The following is a 20,783-nucleotide window of genomic DNA, read 5'->3' as shown; positions in this document are numbered from 1 at the left end:
AGAGTTGCTGGGACCCTCAGAAGGTGAGTGATTGACACAGGAAGGATTAAGGCTTTGACCGCAACAGGTGACTGGTAGCCCAGTGTCAAATGGACTTATCGTAGAGGACTTTATGGGACGTCGATCTAGCAACCAGGACCCCTTTGCCATCTTCGTGGGCCATAAATCCCTACAGGAAAACCTCTGTCGACCACACTGCATCCACAGCATCCCTAGAACATCGTCAGCATCCCTTGCATCAGGACCCCTCTATACGAATCAATTGCAACGAGGACAAAGTGCTTGGAAATGCTGAAGGACTGCTTCCCCAGTGAAGGTAACTTTTTTTGAGGACCTTGATGGTCCCCCCAACTAGCTTCCTGCCGGAGTTGGACGCCTCAAGTAATTGTAACCTACTGCATTGACCCTTATCTAAGTGTTCTTTGAAAAGGTTTGTGTCCAATTAGTTGACTTTGCCAAGGCTTGTTCAGAGTTGAGTGAAATTGCTTTGATTTATTATTGCTTGTAAAATCTATATCTCCAGAACTGTATTGTGGATCTTTTTCGTTCTAGTGTCTAATTTCTTATAAAATAAAGTCTATATATATAAATTGGTGTAGGATTTCTTGAATGTTGTATCAATTTCTTCTTTAATTGTTTTGTTGTTGTTTAAATGCTCAACACTTATTCCTCTGTGTAAGCCTTGCTGCTCAGTGTTTAGCTACCCAGGGATGAGCGGAGGGTTTGACAGACGAAACCCAAGTGTCCCAAAGTAGTCGGCAAGTGTATTACATAGTGAGGTTGCACAACGAACAAGTTACTTACCTTCGGTAACAATATATCTGTAAGAAACATTAGTTGGTGATAGATTCCTTACCTTAGAAAAAAAAACAGGCGTCAGACTGGATCAGGATAGCTTTCGTCAGCAGTACCCCTGCGCATCGGTAGGCGTCGTCGTACAGCTCCGTATCGTAGGTGCCGAGATTACATTGGTGGAGCTACTTAGACGTGCCCATGCGCACTGTCAGTTCTGTACACGACTTTCCACGCCAGGAACGCAGAGCCATGCAAGATACTGACTACTGGTGCATTGAAACTAGGACCCTGAAAGGGATGACCTTAACCCTAGAAATCAGTTTGCAGAACGGGGAGGATGGGTGGGGCGGTAAGGAATCTATCACTAACTAATGTTTCTTACAGATATATCATTACCAAAGGTAAGTAACTTGTTCATCTGAAAGAAACACGTTAGTGATAGATTCCTTACCTTAGAATAGATACCCCAGCACTACCAACCCCGGTGGTGGGTCTGCGAACAAAGATCACACCAGAAAGTCAGTGAGAACAGAACGGCCAAAGAAACCGCCTCTCCGCACTTGACTGTCAAGGCAATAATGCTTAGTAAAAGTGTGCAGTGAGGCCCACGTGCCTACCTGACACATGTCTTGTAGGGGGACACCACGTCTCAATGCAGTAGTAGCAGCTGTCGCCCTGCTAGAATGGGCGCACAACCCCGTCGGAGGTTCCTTTTTAGCCAGAGAATAACAGGCCTTGATACACAAGACAACCCATCGGGAGATAGTCCTCTTATGTACAGCCCGGCCTTTCTTGGGCCCACGTAGCCAACAAAGAGCTGGTGATCCACCCGGAACTGTTGTGTGCGATTCAGATAAAAGGAGAGCGCACATTTTGGGTCCAGTCGGTGGAGTCTCTCTTCCTCTCTGGAAGAGTACGGAGGTGGAAAGAAAGTGGCCAAGGTGATAGTATGCCCGATGTGGAAGGCAGTGGCAACCTTTGGCAAGAAGGAAGGACGAGTGTGAAGCACAACCTTGTCCGGATGGACCGACAGAAAAGGAGGGTTACAGGAAAGAGCCTGGAGCTCACTCACGGGCCTAGCGGAGGTGATGGCAACCAGGAAAGCAGTTTTCAAAGTCAATAAACGAAGAGGACAGTTGTGAAGCAGCTCAAAGGGAGTGCACGTCAAATAGGTAAGAACAAGATTCAAGCCCCACTGTGGCATTACAAACGGAATAGGTGGGAAAAGGTGAGTAATGCCTTTGAGAAATCTATGTACAACAGGGGACTTGAAAAGAGAGGGCTGATCAGGAAGCCTGAGAAAGGCCGAAATTGCAGAAAGATAGCCCTTAATAGTACCCAAAAGCAGAGCCCTGCTGGGCCAGAGAAAGAAGGAACAAAAGGACTTCTGAAAGAGGGGCAGAAAGGGGGATCCACAGCCTTTCCTGTGAACCTGCAGGCGTATCTGATTTAGTGGAGGGACGCCTGGCTCCCAGAATGATATCACAGACTTCAAGAGGCAAGTCAAAAGGAATTAACTGTCGCCGCTCAATCGCCACGCGTGTAGGTGGAGGCTGGACAGGTTCGGGTGGAGGAACGTCCCCTGATGCTGCAACAGAAGATCCTCCCGAAGAGGCAGTCGGATCGGGGGATCCATGCTCATACTGAGCAGACTGGGATACCAAACTCTTCGAGCCCAGTCCGGAGCCACAAGAATGACTTGGGCCCGGACGTGCTAGATCTTCTACAGCACTCTGGGTAGAAGTGGTATAGGTAGAAAAGCACACAACAGACGGCAGCTCCACTCGTGACGAAAAGCGTTGCCGAGCGAGTGCCGCCTTGGAAATTCCAAGGCGGAGAAGTGATGACATTGTGCGTTCTCTTCGGTGGCGTATAGATCTAACCAAGGCTCTCCCCACTGTTGAAAGAGACCTTGCGCCACCTCCGAGTGAAGACGCTATTCGTGATCCATCATGCACCTGCGGCTGAGTTCGTCCGCCATGGCGTTCAAAAAACCGGCCAGGTGTTGAACGTTTCAGCCATGTCCAGAGGCGCAGAGTCTCATGACATAGGGTCCATGACCCTACCCCGCCTTGTTTGTTGCAATACCGCATGGCGGTGGTGTTGTCTGTGAACACCTGCACGACTCTCCCTTTGACAGAGGGAAGGAATGCTTTCAGTGCAAGTAGAATCGCCCAGAGCTCCAGAAGGATGATATGGAGCCTGGACTCCGCCGGAGACCAGAGGCCTCTGATCTCCGTCTCTCTCATTTGGCCGCTCCATCCCAGGAAGGACGCATCCGTCACCACTGTGTGCTCTGGTTGCGGAAGGGAGAGGGATCTGCCACTGACCCAACGCTGGTTCGTGAGCCACCACTGCAACTGTTGTGCAGTGTCCTCCAAGATCTGGACGTACTCGGACAGGTGCCCTTGATGCTGCACCCACTGGAACTTCGGGTCCCACTGCAGACCCCCTTATGCCATCTGGCATGATTGGTCAGCAGGATGCAGGAGGCCATGAGGTCCAGCAGCCTCAAGGTCATCCTGACCGAAACCCATGACAAGGGACAAAAGATCGGAATCATAGCCCAAACGTCCTGGACTCGCTGTTTGGGAGGATAAACCCGAAACTGCGCCGTGTCTAGAACCACCCCGATAAAAAGGAGCGTCTGAGAGGGAATCAGGTGCAACTTTGGCATGTTGATGGAGAACCCCAGCAAATGCAGGAGATCGACGTAGCCTGGAGGTGGGAGACAACTGCCTTGGGTAAGCCCGCCTTTAACAGCCAGTCGTCGATATAGGGGAAGACTGAAACCCCTGATCTGCGCAGATGAGCTGCGACCACCACCATCACTTTCGTGAACACCTGAGGGGCGCTGGTAAGGCCAAAAGGGAGAATGGTGAACTGTAAGTGCTCGTGGCCTACCGTGAACCGCAGGTAATGCCGGTGGGTCGGCAGGACGGGGATATGAAAGTAAGCGTCCTGCAAGTACAATGCTACCATCCAGTCTTGCGGGTCTAGGGCAGACAAGACCTGAGCAAGTGTGAGCATCTTGAACTTCTCCTTTCGGAGGAAGCGATTGACGTTCCGGAGGTCTAAAATAGGACGCAGGCCCTTGTCCTTTTTCAGAACCAGGAAGTAGTGGGAGTAGCAACCACGACCTACCTTCTGTCGTCGGAACGCGCTCGAAGGCCCCTTTGGCCAAGAGGTCCGCAACTTCCTGCCGGAGAAGTGCCATCTCGGCAACTACGACGCCAACGACGTACGAGGAGCCGTACGACGATGCCTACCAACGCGCAGGGGTACTGCTGACGAAAGCTTTCTGGATCCAGTCTGACGCCTGTCGGTTATTCTAATGTAAGGAATCTATCACTGACATGTTTCTTTCAGATATATAATGCACCCCATTTCCTCACAGTATTGTCTGGACATTGCGGGGTAGAGGCAGTGTGGTGTCACACTAGTAGCTGCTTCTAGTGTGGAGACACGAGAGGTGACCGGATGCAACCCATTTCTTATTGGGATTCCCCTCAAAGGAACAATCCCAGGGACAGGAAGGCACATGTTGCCTTTGCTGCCTTCACCCTTTTCTTATACTGTTCTGGGAGGTGTTACATCAACTTCTCTTTTTGACACAGACCTTCTCGGAATTGGATCCTTTCCCTTGTGCCACTTCTATTTTGTAGGGATCCTCTTTATTGTTGCTTGTGCTGTGACTGTGCTATGGCCTTATCTAACCACCTCTGCTTATCTCTGGTATTCAAGGTCCTGGACATTAACTCGCACATCCGTCGCACCGCCCTGAGCCTCAGACCTTGCGACTGTCCTTCTGGGTGTACTTGTGGTGGCAATTTGGGCATAAGCTGATGGGGGGTATCCTGCATTCTCAATACCTCTGGTTTCTCATATACTCATTCTCGGACTACTGTGGTCAACATACTTGCAGACAAAAATGCAGTTTTTCTTGGTATCTTTCAGCTTCCTTGACACCTATTGCAAATTCTGTGTTTTCCTTCTGGTCTATTCAGTTCTTTCAAAGTGTTCCCTCAATGACACTTGACTTGTTGCTAGCGGCTCCTGAGTACTCAGTAATTCTTCCAGACCCAATGGAGGAGGTGGGGATGGAGATGGTGGAGATGGTGACCACAAAAAGCAGAACAGAAGGTAAGTATCTTGTTCTTCTGATAAGAGACTTCCAGCCGCAGATTCCTCACCATTTGAACAGATACCAAAGTAGCACCATACAGGAGGAAGGTCTGTGAACTGGCTAGAACAACAAAGTCCTGAAGTACTGAGTGGGCAAGTTGCTCATCTCAACGGAGCTGGCTGTTCAGACAGTAGTGTTTTGTGAATGTATGGAGTGATGCCCACATAGCAACTTGTCAAATATCCAGAACAGGAACGCTGCGTGCCAATGCAGTGGCAACAGCTTTGGCTCTAGTGGAATGGGCATGCAATCCTTCCGGATTCTACTTTTTTGCCAGTGAGTAACAGATTTTGATCCAACAAGACACAGTCCTCTGTAGTACTGCCTTGCCTTCTTCAACCTGGTGAATCCAATAAAGAGTTGCTCGTCCACACGGTTTTCTCTTCTACAATTGGTGTGAAAACTGAGGGTGCTTTTTAGATCCAGCCAATGGTGTCTTTATTCCTCCTTAGAAGGATGAGGTGAAACCAAGAACACTGGTAGGGTAATGAATTGCCTGATAGGAAAAGGAGTCACAACTTAGGAAAGAAACGAGGCCAGGTTCTCAAAACTAGTTTGACTGGGTAGAACATGGTTTATTGCAGGTTGATGGGGAGAGCTTGCAGCTCGCTCACCCGATGCGCCAATGTTAAGGCAATGAGGAAAGCTGTCTTGAGGGTCAGAAGCCTTAGAGGACAGCTATGGATAGGTTCATAGGGAGTAAACATAAGAAACTTAAGAACTAAATTCAGGTCCCACTATGAATGGAGAAGGAGGAAACATATGTTGTAAAGCTTTCGAAAACACATCACTAGAGGTAATTGACATAAACTTGCAACAACAAAAAAGTAAAACGAGCCGACAATAACCCTTTAACTTTTCCCAAAGCAAAGTCTTGCTGGTCTAGAGACAATGAAAAAAAACATTGAAAAGTTGGGCCCGAAGAGGGTCAATCTAACAGGTGACGCGCCAAGCCACAAATGACCCAACAACAGGCATAGACAAATTTAGTTGAAGGATGTCTGGCTACCAAAATGACATTGAAAACCTCAGGGAGAAGGTGACAAGCAATCAACTGCTCCCATTTAATCCCAAGCTTGGAGGTGGAGCGTGCGCAAGATTGGGTGCATGACCCTGCCTGTCTACTAGGACAGGAGATTCTCCTGAATGGGCAGCTAATCCAAGGACAAATGCACATGAAAATGAGTTCTGGATACTATACGCCCAATCATGGGGCCACTAGAATAAATTGGGCATGGTAGTTCCTGGCCTTTGGCTGCATCAAGGCATATTCTCTGCAGGCGTGGGAGTTGTATTTTGACCACAAGCAAACCAGATGGGGATCTGTCACACACATTTGTTTCCAAAAGTCCCTACATGGTTTAAACCCTGTCGTTTTGGGGGTGACTAGGGGTAGCTCTGGAAAAGATTGGATAGAAGATGGAAAAGAGAATCCAACTTTCCATCCATCAGGAAAATGCAAGTGCCTATACTAGAATTAAGTAGTTGTGTGATGTACTGCTAAGGGTAGCGAGCCTGATTTGGCTTTGTAATAAGCTCCAAAACCTCAACTGAATGTAGAGCCTGAAAGATTTCTCAACTTTGTTCTTTGTTACGTAGTGATATCAGAGTCAAAGGGTGTCAGACTGCTGTACAAGAAAATATTGTGTACTTTACATTAAACAAGGTTGATTTGGGTATTAGGAGTGCCATCAACTACAGAATAATATTGTACAATTAGCAATGGGAAAACATCATTATATGCATCTTTAACTGCTATTTAAAGCTACAGAGAAGCAATTACAGAAGATATTCATTGCCAGATTTGTCCTGGCACCTAGTGGTTATGTGAGGTATAAGAATGGAGTTGCAAGCAAAGGACAGAGCAGATCTAATTTTGGATACATGCCCACGCCTTACACAGTATACGGAAAGCGAGTATGATGGGGGACTTGCAGCAAAGCCAAAAGCACTATATTGTTAGGCAGGGCCTCATCATAGGGAAAGGTTTGGGTGTAAGCTCAAGGGTTTAACAGGTTGTAGAGATTATAACCAAAGCCTGTGATTTGAGGGACATCCAAGAAAGAGTAGGAAATTAACTTGCCATCTTAGCAAAGTATCGAAACAGCACAAGGCAACTTAGTTAATAGTGAGTACATTAACAAAACAATTTGCTTCCCGCTGCATTGTACTGATCATTCCAAACCATACAGTTCTTCTGTCCATAACTACCTTCCATTCCTATGGCTATATGTCTTAGTGTGCGTTTTAACCCTCGGTAAAGATCCTCATATGAATGTAATGATATAAGACTTACGTGCTGAGAGAGGATGGTAGCTGAAGTGTCAATGGTGCGCTGGACTGCCCCAGAGGAGACTGGGACTGAGAGAGGGCAGCTCCTGCTTGCATGTCTCCATTCAGTGCCCCCAGAATGCCATTCATTGAGACCTGGTGCTGGTTTCCTGCCAGACTTCCAAGTATGCTTCCTACTATGGGAATGGAGGAAAGGGTGTGGCTGGAAGTGGCCACACCTCCAATTCCAGTTCCAGATACTCTTGCCAGTCCATTGACAAGTTGTTGCTGCTGCTGAATCCCCAGGGGATGAGAGCCAGTTGTCTGCTGAGACAGCGACACAGGAGGAGGGGTGCTGTGGAATGAGAGGGAGGAGCTACTTCTACTTGGGCAGCCGGAGGGTGGATCCTGGAAAGCAAAAATAAAAAAAACATTAGAATGCAATAAAGGCAGACAACAGTTAACCTTAAAACCAGGATCACAGGGTAACTGGGAACAAGAACAGTAACCATATGAATTTACATTTAATGGTCAAGTGCTCGCAGCCATGAGCTTCTTATCTATACATCCATTTGGAATCGTAGGACAGAACTTGAAATCCCCAAGGGTTTTAAATGGTGAGTTTGAAATCACAAGTATGAAATCAAGTATGAAATCGAATGTTTAGTATTAAATCTGTTTTTATCGACAGAATACGAAGCAGAGAATCAAAATTGAGTCGCCTACAACCTAGCGGGCCATCTAGCTGTAATCTGGCTGTACAAGCACGGCAATGATAAAAGTAGGGCCTCTCAATGTTAAACACAGCAAGCCGCCTACAACCCCTCAGGGCCAGCCACGTCTTAAAGGGGGCATAGTAACAGATTAGTAGTGCTGTGGGCGGGCACACATGCCAGTTAAGAAAACAAGAGGCCAAAGCAGCAGTATGGCGACCCACCGAGGCAGTAGGATCTGTGTAGTATTCCATATTTAAACACTTAACAGACCAAAAAATAATGTGGAAACAATAAATAAATCAAAACATAACACCATCCCTCCCCAACCCCTCTCCTCAGTGAGCAAAACAAAGGAAGGATATATGTCAGCCCATGTGCCCTGGATGTTACAAAAGGTCCACCACGTCAGGGAGAGGAGGGGGACCAGTGATACGCATTCTTATGGGATGATAGTGGTGTCATCCGCAGGGACATCTTAAGGATTTTGGGGACCCGGGGCCAAGCGCATTTTGGGGGCCCCCATTAACATCAGTTTTCAATTTATGATCCATTCTTATATTTCATGCCCTCTTTGGCCGAGTCACTGAGAGCACACAGATACACTCGTCCATATTCCAAATGTGTTTACATCTAATATTTAGGGATAGTGATGTGTGTTTGCATTATTGTAACACAACAGCAGCTCACTAATATTATTGCAAATAACCTCCGTGACACCCTCCCATTTCTCATATGTGAGGTCATGGTTTGATTCAAAAGAAAGTATTTTTATGGATGCTGTATATTACAAACACATTTCTCTGAAAAAAATATCTTCAAGACACACTGGCACACCACTCACATTTAACCCGTTCCGTGCGTTGGCCGACGCAAGCACTACCTTCTGGGTGCTGCGCACGACCGTTGGCCGACGCAGCCCCGCCCACTGAGTAGAATGCCTGCACCGCGGGTTAATGTATAACAAAAGAAAACAGTATAAGAATTTCTTACGGTCATTGGAGCAAGACTCTGAAAAATAGAGCAGGTTTTATCAGGGGGCCACTTGAAAGGCTGGGGCCCTGGGCCACAGCCCACTTTGCACATGCCTTAAAACGACTCTGGTCAACCAGAACTAATTTTAGGATGCAGAGGTATTGTGGGCAGGTCAATTCTCAGAATTCAGTGGAGAGTATAGATAAGAAAGGGGCCAAGGTTTTGGCATATTCTTTACTCTTCCCAGTTGCTGCCATAGAAAGCTACTCCATCGTTAGTAGATTCCATAGCTGTTGTGCTCCGGTATCTTGCCCCATTTCCACCTTGTCAGATGGCATCGTTCAATGCAAGCACCATTTGCCGCCCCGCAGGTTTCACTTCTTCGACGCGGATAGGTGCCTCCATGGCGTCAGCCTTGCCTGCAAAGGTGTCACCGCAGCGTCTCTGAGGTAGTCAGTGGGATCAGGCTGCAGAAAGGGATCTGCCGTGTAAAGGGATCGAAAAAAGGATCGAAAGGTCGACACTATGTGGACATCACCGGTGAGGGACTGACCAGTCTCATCGTGTAGTGTTTTAACAGTGTACCTCCTGCTGGCTGCGCAAGCAATGTGCAAACATGCGGCCTCCTTTGTTGGAGCCAACAAAGTACTTGTGTTTCAGGCGAACCACTGCATGTTCAGCTTGGTCAAGACGTCCGTGCTGAAGGCGCTCTTTTTCCAGCTGCCGCCATATCCGGGGAACACACGTGCGTTTATGCATGGTCTCTAATTCTTTAACAGTAGCCTCTAGCTCTGCGCGTTTCGTCCGTCTGGTCTTATCCTCAAGATGGCTGAAAGACGGCTGAAATGCCAGAAACCAGTCCTCGGAAGCTTGTTTCCGGTCCAGGGAAGGCATGGCTTGGCAGTTCGGGCTGGACTGTTCCCATGAGGCACAGGGTCAGACTGATTTGCATATGGCCATGTCTGAACTGGGGTGGCAGAGTGGGCTAAAGAACGGTGATGGATTAAACCCAGATCTCTTGACTGGGTGTGAGTGTTTGATTGGTTCAGATGCTCCGTCCATCACCACCCCCTTTTTTACCACTTTGTTCACCATAAGTATGCTCAGACGTGAGTCCCTTGCTCACTTTGCCACTGGATTCATGCAAGCCGGGCTGAAGACGGCTGAAATGTCAGAAACCGGTCTTCGGAAGCATGTTTCCGGTCCAGGGAAGGCATGGCTTGGCAGTTCGGGCTGAACTGTTCCCATGAGGAACAGGGTCAGACTGATTTGCATATGGCCATGTCTGAACTGGGGTGGCAGAGTGGGCTAAAGAACGGTGATGGATTAAACCCAGATCTCTTGACTGGGTGTGAGTGTTTGATTGGTTCAGATGCTCCGTCCATCACCACCCCCTTTTGTACCACTTTGTTCGCCATAAGTTGGCAGGGTATGCTCAGACGTGTATCCCTTTCTCACTTTGCCACTGGATTCAAGCAAGCCGGGCTGAAGACGGCTGAAATGCCAGAAACTGGTCCTCGGAAGCTTGTTTCCGGTCCAGGGAAGGCATGGCTTGGCAGTTCGGGCTGGACTGTTCCCATGAGGCACAGGGTCAGACTGATTTGCATATGGCTATGTCTGTGGCAGAGTGGGCTAAAGAACTGTGATGGGTTAAACCCAGATCTCTTGACTAGGTGTGAGTGTTTGATTGGTTCAGATGGTCCGTCCATCACCACCCCCTTTTATTCTCATAGGCGGCCTTAGAAATGAGAGCTTCTCGTGCTACTAATTTAAGCGCCTCCCATACAGAGGAGAGTTGTGTGTCGTTCCCGTCGTTAGATGCTATATAGTATGTAATACATCGCCTGATGTCCGCAACTACCTCTGGGGACCTAAGGAGTGAGTCTCGCAGACGCCAGCGCGAGGCAGAATCAGAGCAGCCAGGGGGGATAATGTGTGTGTGGTCAGAGAGGGCCCTGTCTTCAATGGTGGACTCCGTAATTAAGGCCCAGGCAGCTGGGATGACTAGGAAGTGTTCAAGACGGGCATATGTCTTGTGTGCGGCCGAATAATATGAAATATCTTTCTCGTCTGGATGTAAGCAGCACCAGGCATCCCTAATACCCGCTTCGCACACCCAATCCCCTCCTTTCGCTGCTAAGAGTGCCCGCACAACCGGTGCGGGAACCAGAACGATCCAGTCCCCCGTTCATCACAAGATTAAGGTCGCCCACCACCACCACGGGGTCAGGAGAATGCAACACCTCAGCGCAGGCCTCTAGCAAGAATTTCTCTGGGCGATCATTAGGGGAGTAGATGGAAGCAACAGTGCAGGAGGAAGATCCTAATTGGAGTCGCAGCGCTAAAAGGCGCCCTTTAATCTCCGAAACGGGTCCCACTACTGAACCCCTAAAATTCTTGGCCACTAGGTTGGCCACCCCTCCTGTTTGCTGTTTGTAGAGGATCAGAACTGGTGAGGAAAGTGACTGTGCCGCAAACAGTGGGTATCAGTTTGTCATAGGTGGGTTTCTTGGATGAGGCATATTTCTGCCCCTGAATTTTCCAATAGGGATAAGACCGCCCTCTGCTTAACTGGGATGTTAAGACCCCGGACGTTGAGACTCACTATTTTATGATCCAGACGGGAAGGAAGGGGTTGGGTGAGCTCTGTGGGAGCACGCGCTGCCCCGAGGTGGAAAGAGGGCAGAGAGGACGTGGTGGATGAAAATGGGCAGGTGTGTGCGGTTGCTATGTGCTGATAAAAGGACTCACTGCGGAGAGAACCCACCCTATCCCAAAAAAAAAAAAAAAAAAAAACAAGAACAAAACAACATGCGTAGCAAAGGCATTGCAAGACCGATCCTGGACCGGCCCGCTTCAGTATCATAAAGGGAAAAACCGCAACAGTGCGGGGATGACACAGGTCCGTCAAGGTAACACAGTTCGGGGGTGTGGTGACGATTCTGGTCCGTGAAGACAAAAGGGCGACGGCCCTCCGGCCCGTCCGAGTTGAGAATTCCAAGCTTGAGCTATGTAAGAGTGTCAGGCGGGGTATGAAATTTGCAGGGCTGCCGGCCAATGAGGATAGGACGTTTTCCCTCTCTTTCGCTCGTGATGCTGCGCCCGGACCATGGGGAGGTGAAGAGGGCTTGCCCACGGTCTGGTCTGTTGTTACTGGAGGTTGATGCCTTTTGTGGATGTGGCGGGGCCTAAGTTCTCAGTTGGCGTAGTTTCCCTTCGAATTTAAAAATGATGCTTAAGGGGTCGCCCCACGCATAGCACATGGGCCGAAATTCTCATCGTTTGACCAGTGTAACCGCAGAAAGGTCCTGATAAAGCAGTGAAGTTAGGCCACGGAATTGTAGAGGTTTTGTGTGTCTGGCTTTACGTAGGCTAAGTTCTTTTAGTTGGAAATAGTGAACACAAGCTAGGATATCCGGTGGTGGCGCGTTGTTCCGGTGGGGCAGGCCAACCCGATGTACCCTATCGATTTGGATCTCAGTTGTGTGTTCCGGGCCTAGAATATGTCGAAAAAGGGTTTGAACAAATTCACCAATATCACCTTCCTCCGCTCCTTGTCTCACTCCTCGGATGCGCATGTTGTTACGGCGTGAGCGGTTCTCTAAGTCCTCCGCCTGCCTCTGTAATTCAATATGCTGCTCTTTGAGAATAAGAATTTCCTGTTGCATCATTTCTATTTCTTCGTCGTGCCCGTTTTCGTGCTACTCCAATGTTGCAAACCGGTCTCCTATTTCGGAGACATCGTGGCGGACCTCACGGTTGGTCTTTGAGTTCCTGGAGGTCCTCCATGAGTGCTGAGAAGAGCGAGGTCATGAAGCCCTTTGTGGCAGGTGTGTCTGCCCTGTCTGTCGCGCCTACCGTCATCTCCGTTCCCTGACTTGCGGTCTTGGCCTGTAGCATGTCTTTTAGAGAGCGATCCTTCCTAGGCCGCATCGTCGCCATGGGGGCCTATATTCCGCCAGTTCCTGTGTGATGGGCCTCCGCTGCCAAGGAACGCCTGAGGCCGCGTAGATACCTACGACGTGGGTGGGGCGGGCACCCAGGGCACGAGGATATTAGGTGCTCCGCTGGCGGATATAGGGCCGCTCTCTGTTCCTGTGGGGGAACACGTAGGCCCTGCTAGCAGGCCTGTCTAGCGTGCGTTAAGGAGGGGACCGCTGGGCGTTTAGATGCACAGCGCCAGGGCCTACCACTCCACAGTGGAGACAACAACGAAGGCTAGGGCAGGCTTACAGTCTGGCAGTGCAGGCAGGTCGTAGTAATCCTCAGATCCGCAGGGGCGTGCTTCACTGCAGGCCTGCTCTCCTGTCATAGGAGCAGCAACGATCTCACGCTGCAGTCCCCCCCGCTGCACCCTCCGTGTCGAAGGTTAGTAGGTCCCTTTCATGCGTGCCCTGGAGTCCGGGGGTCTCTCCTGTGACTGGTGCAATGCTGCTCCCACAGCAATCTAGCCCTATATACTAGGCCGCTCCCAGGAACCGATCTCGCGTGGAGGGAGAAGAAGCCCTGTAGAAGAGAGCCATCATGGGGGCGAAGCAAGCAGGGCTGGTGAGGGGTGGGCCCAGGGAAAGGCCCCACTTCAGGCAAGGCCCAGCTGGAGTGTCGGGCGCCCCTGCCTCCTCCGCTAGCGTTGGTCCGCAGGCGCCGACCCCCGCCTCAAAAGATGCTCTCAGGCGGATTCAGGTGACAGCAGGGGGTGCAGCGCTAACCACGATCGCTGCTCAGCCCTCCCCCCGGTCCGCCTCCGCACCGATAATCAGCCGGGATCAGGTGAGTCACTGCGGGGGCGCTGTGCTGCAGTTGCCGGGTTTTTGCGGGGCAGTGTCGCTGTCTCGGCCTCCTCCCATGGGCCTTTCCGCAGGCTGGGCCTGTAGGAGAGTGGGGTCTGCAATCCCATGGCCACCCCAGATTTTTGCTTTTTGCTGCACTGATTTACGACTTTCCCTGGCTGTGGGCCTGCTAATCAGACCCACAGCCTAGCTGTTCTCTCTCTAAATTACAACCATGTACCTTAGGTGCATTTTACCAATTGGTACTGGGCCACCTTATCAGTCCCTGTACAGCATACCGTAGGTATCCAGGGCATAGGTGTACCCAGGGCCTACCAGGGGCTGAAGCATGTATTATGCCACCCCTGGCTGGCCACCCAAACAGACACAACTGGCTGCACGACAGCTGGGGCAAGGTGGTGTAAACACCCTTTGCTTTAGATATAGTATTCCTATATCTAACCCTAACATGGACACACATATTCCTATCAGTCACTCCTATGGCAGGCCTTATCAATCCTGAAGGCAGAGTGCTTGGAATTATGTGAGATGGTGCTCTGGCATGAGCTGAGCCCGTTTGCAGCTTGCGGAACCAAGTCCAAATAGCTGTTCCATGATAACGCTATACCATATACTCTTAAGTGCATTATAATCCTCGCGGTTAAATGCTAACTTTTGTATAGCATTATCAAAACATGTCGAGTAAGGTGTCATACAAATTGGAATACTAACCCCTCGCCAATTCTGGCGACGGGGTTAGCATTCCACCCTTCTAGAGGGGCACGACATGTATGTAACTGTGAACCCCGGTTAAAGTCAGACATAGCCTCAGCTCCACAAAATGGATGCTGCCACCGAGACACAAGTCTGCCCTCCTGCTGCTGGGAGTCCTTCCAGCAACGGAGGCATGGACAAAGGGTTTCCTGTCAGGGGCGGTGCCAGCACCATCCCAGACAGGATTTTGTGTATCCCAGGTAGGCAGGGCTGAAAGGAAGGTGACTGCAAGTGGCACCCCGGTGCTCACTGTGCATATGCCGGCTCAAACCAGTTCCTGGGGCACACCAGCCCCTGAGCTGGGGAGAGACCGGACAAAGGAGAGGGGTGTAACCACCCCCCTCCTAGTCCCACCCATAGAGCAGGACTTAGTCGCGTGCCAGCCCCTTTTCTTAGGATAAAGGTAGGAGCAGGCCCCCTTCCCAAATTAGATAATCTTGAAACTACTTTCCACGAAAGGAACTCTTGACTCTTCTGAAGACTCTCCCTTGTGGCTAAGGAGTAGCCACCCTGCACCAGCAGGCACCATCGAAGCTCTTGCAGTTTGCTGCACGTCCATCCTCCGGATCAAGACTGTCCAGCGCGACGAGACCCGGATTCCCTGCCATCTCTGACCTCTACCTACATCATCCAGCCCAGCTGAGATCCGTGGGACCGGCCATCTTCAAGACCTGCACGACGCTTCACCAGCACGACCCCCGAGAGACCCTCGAGTAAGTGCATTGGGGTCTGAGAAGCCCTAACCCTAAGCAGCTCCAGCACCGAAGTCCAGCCTCCCAGCATCCACGAGATCTGCGTGGGGCCCTTCTGCTTCTTTGCTGCTTGCCACGTTGTCCGGTCACTTGCCCGTTGGCTAGTGACCCTCTTGACGACGTACCACGACGTTTTCACCGCTGGTCTAGGTCCCCTAGACTGGCCCTTGCTTCCTGTCCAACAAGAAGTACCCTGGACCCGCCTGGTCCACTCCAGACGCCATCTTGACTCCACCGCGTGGGCTTGCCTTTGCCAAGGGTTGTTGCTCAAATCCTGAGTCCAGCATCGCCGACAGCCTCATGGGACAGCTCGCACCTCCAGCCTGGACGCCGACAACGCCTCCTAGCCCGTGTGACTGCAGAGTCCAGCGTCGCCCACTCACCTGGTCGAGGTGACTTCATCCGGTGCCATCCTGGTGCCCACATAATCACTGGCTAGTGATTAAGAACTGAGTCCCCTCTGCTTTCAGGTCGTCTCCTTCACTGATCCAGCCTTGGATCACACCGAACATCTTCACTGGTCGCCTGCCAGCAACTTCTTCTTTCAGGCTCCATAGACTTCAACGAGGATTCCCGACGTCTTTTGAACCCTATGCAGCCGCGGCCCCTGGGCTAGGTAACTTGAGTATCTCGGTACTCCAGCACAGGTTCACTATCCAAGTGTCCAGATCCTTTGTCGTTTTCAGTCTATCTAGTCGGATTCTTCCGGAAACAGTAACTTTAGAAACGCTAGCATCCATAGACTTCTTCCCGCATCCCGCGTGAGAGTGCACACTCTGCACACGATCTCCCTAGACCTCCTGCTCGTAATCTTAAGGTTCAGTAGTGTAGTCCTAGCGATCCTGAAGCCTCTGGATCTTGTTACTTACCTGCTAGCATTTCGCATTCCACTTTTTGTGTATATGGTTTTTCGTGCCCCTCGGGCATTTGTGTAAATTGTGCAACTTGAAGTATTTTCGTAAGAGTTTTGTGTTGTGCTTAGCTCCCTGGCTCATAAAGAGTTCAGGGTAGTCTTGTTATAAATAAATATCCTTTATTTTCATAACAACTTGTGTGGTGTCCTTTCACTTGGTGTTCAAGGGGTATATGTGATGGTAAAACAGCTGGCTTAACACGCCCTCTAGAGTTTAGCCTGAAGACTGCTCGTGTCCATGCTACTAGGATAGCTGGTCTGAAAGGTTGACTTACAACCAATCATCAATAAGGGTTGTTTGGCATGATACACAGTGATCACTAGAATAGTGAGCACTATATATCAGGCCAACTTCTCACAGGGCCCACGTCGAGAGAGATCCTCACCGCGCCGGGGAAAGCAGTGTGCAGGCGGGGGAAGGTCATCTCAAATAGGCCACAGGCAGGCCTCAGCATTCGGGGAGGGCTTGATCTCTGGTCCTCTGCCACTCGGTAGGCGGTGGCAGCCGAACTCCCTCGCCTCTCCCCGTGCTTGGCAACCACGCGGTCTCCCTCTGCACTTGCCGAGGTCGCAACGATCGTCCAGGAACTCGGTAGGCAGTCACTGGATGCCGGCTAGTCAGTGCGAATGTCCCCCGCCTCTGAAGACGGCGAATGGAGTGTGATTTCAAGGCTATAGTACACGGCGGGCCGAAGCGACCGCAAAACACGTCCTATGTGATCGCTATCTTGGACACGCCCCATTAAATCAAATATTTAAACCCAGCTGCAGTACACTATGCCCTTCCTGAACTTCCCTGGACCCGCTGCTTCTCTTCTCCTATCTTTTTATCAATTAACACAAGGGGACCCAACTAGTTTGCTGAGGACCGTGGGTAGTTACTGTTATCAAAGACAAGGGTCCTTAGCTTACATTTTTTACAAGGAAAAAGATAAAATATAGACCATAATAGGCAACTATATGTGTCACTGTCCAGCCGGACAGGATATTTATTTTCAAAAGAATATGACTTGTAGTTCAGAGATAGTTCAACAGGCACAATCCTGTACCCAAGCAATTCAGAGAACATACAAGGTGTTCGAAAGTTTAAAGCAGGCAAAAGAAGGAAAATGAGCAAAATTGGCCACTTTTAAATCAGTGTTCAATTAAAGTAGTGCCAAAGAAGGCACCAGACACAACAGAGTTTAACATAGTAGTTTGGTTGTGAAGGTGCTTTACAAAGTCGACGTTTCGATCCCCTATGCTCAATTGTTTGGGATCATCATCAGGACTGACATATTTTACAGCATTTGCCTGACAATTTAACATACACGAGATTTACCGCCTGTAAGAAGGGGAGAAAAGAGAAAGAGGTAGGTAGCTTTAGAAAGTTATGTACTCAACCTAGAAAGCAAGAGAAGAAAAAAATGCTCCTGAAAGTCCATGTGTTTCAGAGACCCATTACACTTATTCGGATTCGACTTAATTGTGCCTAATATGCTGTGTTCCACTCGTGAGGGGCCGGACGGGGTGACTGTGACTTATGTGAGTTGGTAGAGAATCACTCTCCTGACTGTATAAAATTTCAAAAATTACTATTTCATTACACATTCCACCTTTGTGGATCAACCATTATTTGTACCCTTGATAGAGACTCTCCTGGCTGCATACACATTTTGAAATTATACTATTTCATTGTACATTCGACCTTTGTGGATAGCCCATGATTCGACCCCTTGTTTGTTAAATGTAACAAGGGAGGCCTGTTCACGTTTTGTGCTTATGGTTCATAAAACAGACTTAATCGAGTTTAAATTGTATTCATTAAACATGCACAGACACCCGTTAAGTATACATGCATTATGCGGCGGCTAGCACAAGTCCGTCTACAACTTATGGTCTTAATGCTGACTGACTACCTCAAGGCCGATGTAATCCCAATGGGCCTTCAAGTACGTAATGTTCCCGGAATATTTACAGACAATCCAAAATATATAAATAACTTTAGTTATATTGGGACGACCTGCTCGAGGCACTGGTTATGTCTGGGAATTGATATAGCAACCGAGTCACTTGTATCCCTTGAGGCCGAAATTGCCGATCTAGAAAAACAATTAAAAGACGCCAACCCCACTGATGTGAACAAACTTCTGGAACAGCTAGAAAAAACTATAGCTGATTTCTATAGAATTGAACAAAATAAAAAGGCTAATAAAGTAAAAAAAGACATCAAAGCCTATAACACTGAAAACACATACCCATATCTCCAAAAAGATTTCTATACCAATAAAGGCTACTCGAACCCACGGGGAAACAAACCCTGGGGACGATATAATCGTCGTCAAAACCTTGTTGGTTTCTCGGACACATCAGCCGAGTCCTCAGACAGCTCTGATCCGGGGGAAGGGGCCAGCTCCACAAACAATCGAGGAAGGGGACAATCTAATTTTTTAGCCAGAGGCCAGCCCAACACCCCGCAATGCGGTCGGGTAAAGAAACCACAGCGTTGGTACAACCCCCCTGGAGAGCGCAAAACCAGGAACAATTTTTACCAATGGTGATAAGCCCGCCACAAGAGATGATTCCTATATTCAACCTCTCAAAACACACATTGCTCAATACAGAATTAGATCTTCTCAAAAAAGGCCTCTCTTTTGTGCCAACCACCCGCCCTGACTATATGGAACTGCAAACTGAATTGCTCAGATTCTTCCGAACAGTTCGCTTGAAAGCATTCTTCCAACTACATCCAAGCCCCATACAGGACTCATATACCCCCTTCAGACCTCCCTCTACCTTTTCACCAACGTCATCCATGATACCCCCTGAAATCGTGACGTTTGAAAAACTAGTACTCAATGACCTAACATCACTGCAGAATCAGAAACTTTTTGTACCCTACAACATTTCGTTTCAAGAAAAAACTGCCATTGAAACCCTTAAAAGTAACAATAGCATAATTATTAAAAGTGCAGATAAGGGAGGTGGGATAGTTATTCAGGAAATCGAGACATACAAGGCTGAAATCTTACGTCAATTGAATAACGCCGAGCACTATCAAAGGCTCCCGGGTAATCCCACTAAGCAAATACAGGAGGCCATCATGGGGGTAACTTCCAAAGCATGCACAGATGGTTTTCTGAGCAAAAAGGAATATAATTTTCTTAACACTAAATCACCATGTATCCCAGTAATATACACTCTCCCAAAAATACACAAAAACCTTACTAGCCCACCGGGACGGCCAATTGTCTCAGCTTGTGGCTCTGTTCTAGAACCACTAGGAGCATATGTCGACTTTTTTATTAAGGACTTTGTGCCCCTCCACGACCTGTTACATCAGGGACACCATGTCTATGATCAACATGGTGGAACATCTAGACTTCAACCCTATGCATGAAACACTCTGCACACTCGACGTGGAATCGCTGTATACAAATATTCCACAGACCACAGCCCTGCTAGTTATCCAAAACATTTTGGAAACACGGCCACGTCCACACAGGGTCCCCTCTCTGTTTATTCTTCAACTACTGGAACTCTGCCTCACCAGGAATTTTTTCTGCTTCGACAACATCTTCTACCAGCAGATCAAAGGGACATCTATGGGGGCTATTTTTGCCCCCAACCTGGCCATACTTTTTATGGACCAGCTGGAGGTAGGCTCCATTCTGATGCCTTCTAATCCCTTTCTCCCGGGAATTAAGTTGTGGCGTCGTTACATAGACGACATTTTTCTAATTTGGAGGCAAGACACTGAAACTCTATTGCAGTTTCTCCACTGGCTAAACAATAACTGCTGCGGGCTAACCTTTACCTTGACCCATGACAAAACATCAATAGCATTCCTAGATCTCACAATTTTCCACGCTGAAGGTGAACTCCTAACTAAACTCTTTAGGAAACCCACAGAGCGTAATACGCTTCTTAATTACAAAAGCAACCATCCCAGGGCCCTCCGAGACACATGGACTTTCAGGAGCATTTTTTTCTTCTCTTGCTTTCTAGGTTGAGTACATAACTTTCTAAAGCTACCTACCTCTTTCTCTTTTCTCCCCTTCTTACAGGCGGTAAATCTCGTGTATGTTAAATTGTCAGGCAAATGCTGTAAAATATGTCAGTCCTGATGATGATCCCAAACAATTGAGCATAGGGGATCGAAACGTCGACTTTGTAAAGCACCTTCACAACCAAACTACTATGTTAAACTCTGTTGTGTCTGGTGCCTTCTTTGGCACTACTTTAATTGAACACTGATTTAAAAGTGGCCAATTTTGCTCATTTTCCTTCTTTTGCCTGCTTTAAACTTTCGAACACCTTGTATGTTCTCTGAATTGCTTGGGTACAGGATTGTGCCTGTTGAACTATCTCTGAACTACAAGTCATATTCTTTTGAAAATAAATATCCTGTCCGGCTGGACAGTGACACATATAGTTGCCTATTATGGTCTATATTTTATCTTTTTCCTTGTAAAAAATATAAGCTAAGGACCCTTGTCTTTGATAACAATCTCTTCTCCTATCAGCCTATCTGTCACTTCCTGAGGTGGAAAGCAATACACGATAACTATTATTCCTTCATCATAGGATGTTCATCACAATTCAAAACAGTTAGCATCTTATTGTGGATAACATTTCACCTTAATATTTTTGAAA

General features: G+C 48.6%; 1 protein-coding gene across 3 annotated transcripts in view; it reads right to left on the bottom strand.

Moving 5' to 3' along the window:
* The window catches only part of MLLT6 (MLLT6, PHD finger containing), a 767,712-nt gene that overhangs the window by 87,685 nt on the left and 659,244 nt on the right, over positions 1–20,783 (bottom strand). For all 3 annotated transcript variants that reach the window (XM_078645616.1, XM_078645614.1, XM_078645615.1), the window contains one exon: positions 7,278–7,660. In XM_078645616.1, coding sequence (XP_078501742.1) covers positions 7,278–7,660 — 383 coding nt within the window. The remainder of the gene's footprint in view (positions 1–7,277; positions 7,661–20,783) is intronic.

Source organism: Lissotriton helveticus, chromosome 5_1 (assembly GCF_964261635.1).
Source record: "Lissotriton helveticus chromosome 5_1, aLisHel1.1, whole genome shotgun sequence".
Lineage (NCBI taxonomy): Eukaryota > Metazoa > Chordata > Amphibia > Caudata > Salamandridae > Lissotriton > Lissotriton helveticus.
The sequence above is the reverse complement of the archived record's forward strand: the minus strand, read 5'-3'. Positions and strand labels throughout refer to the sequence as shown.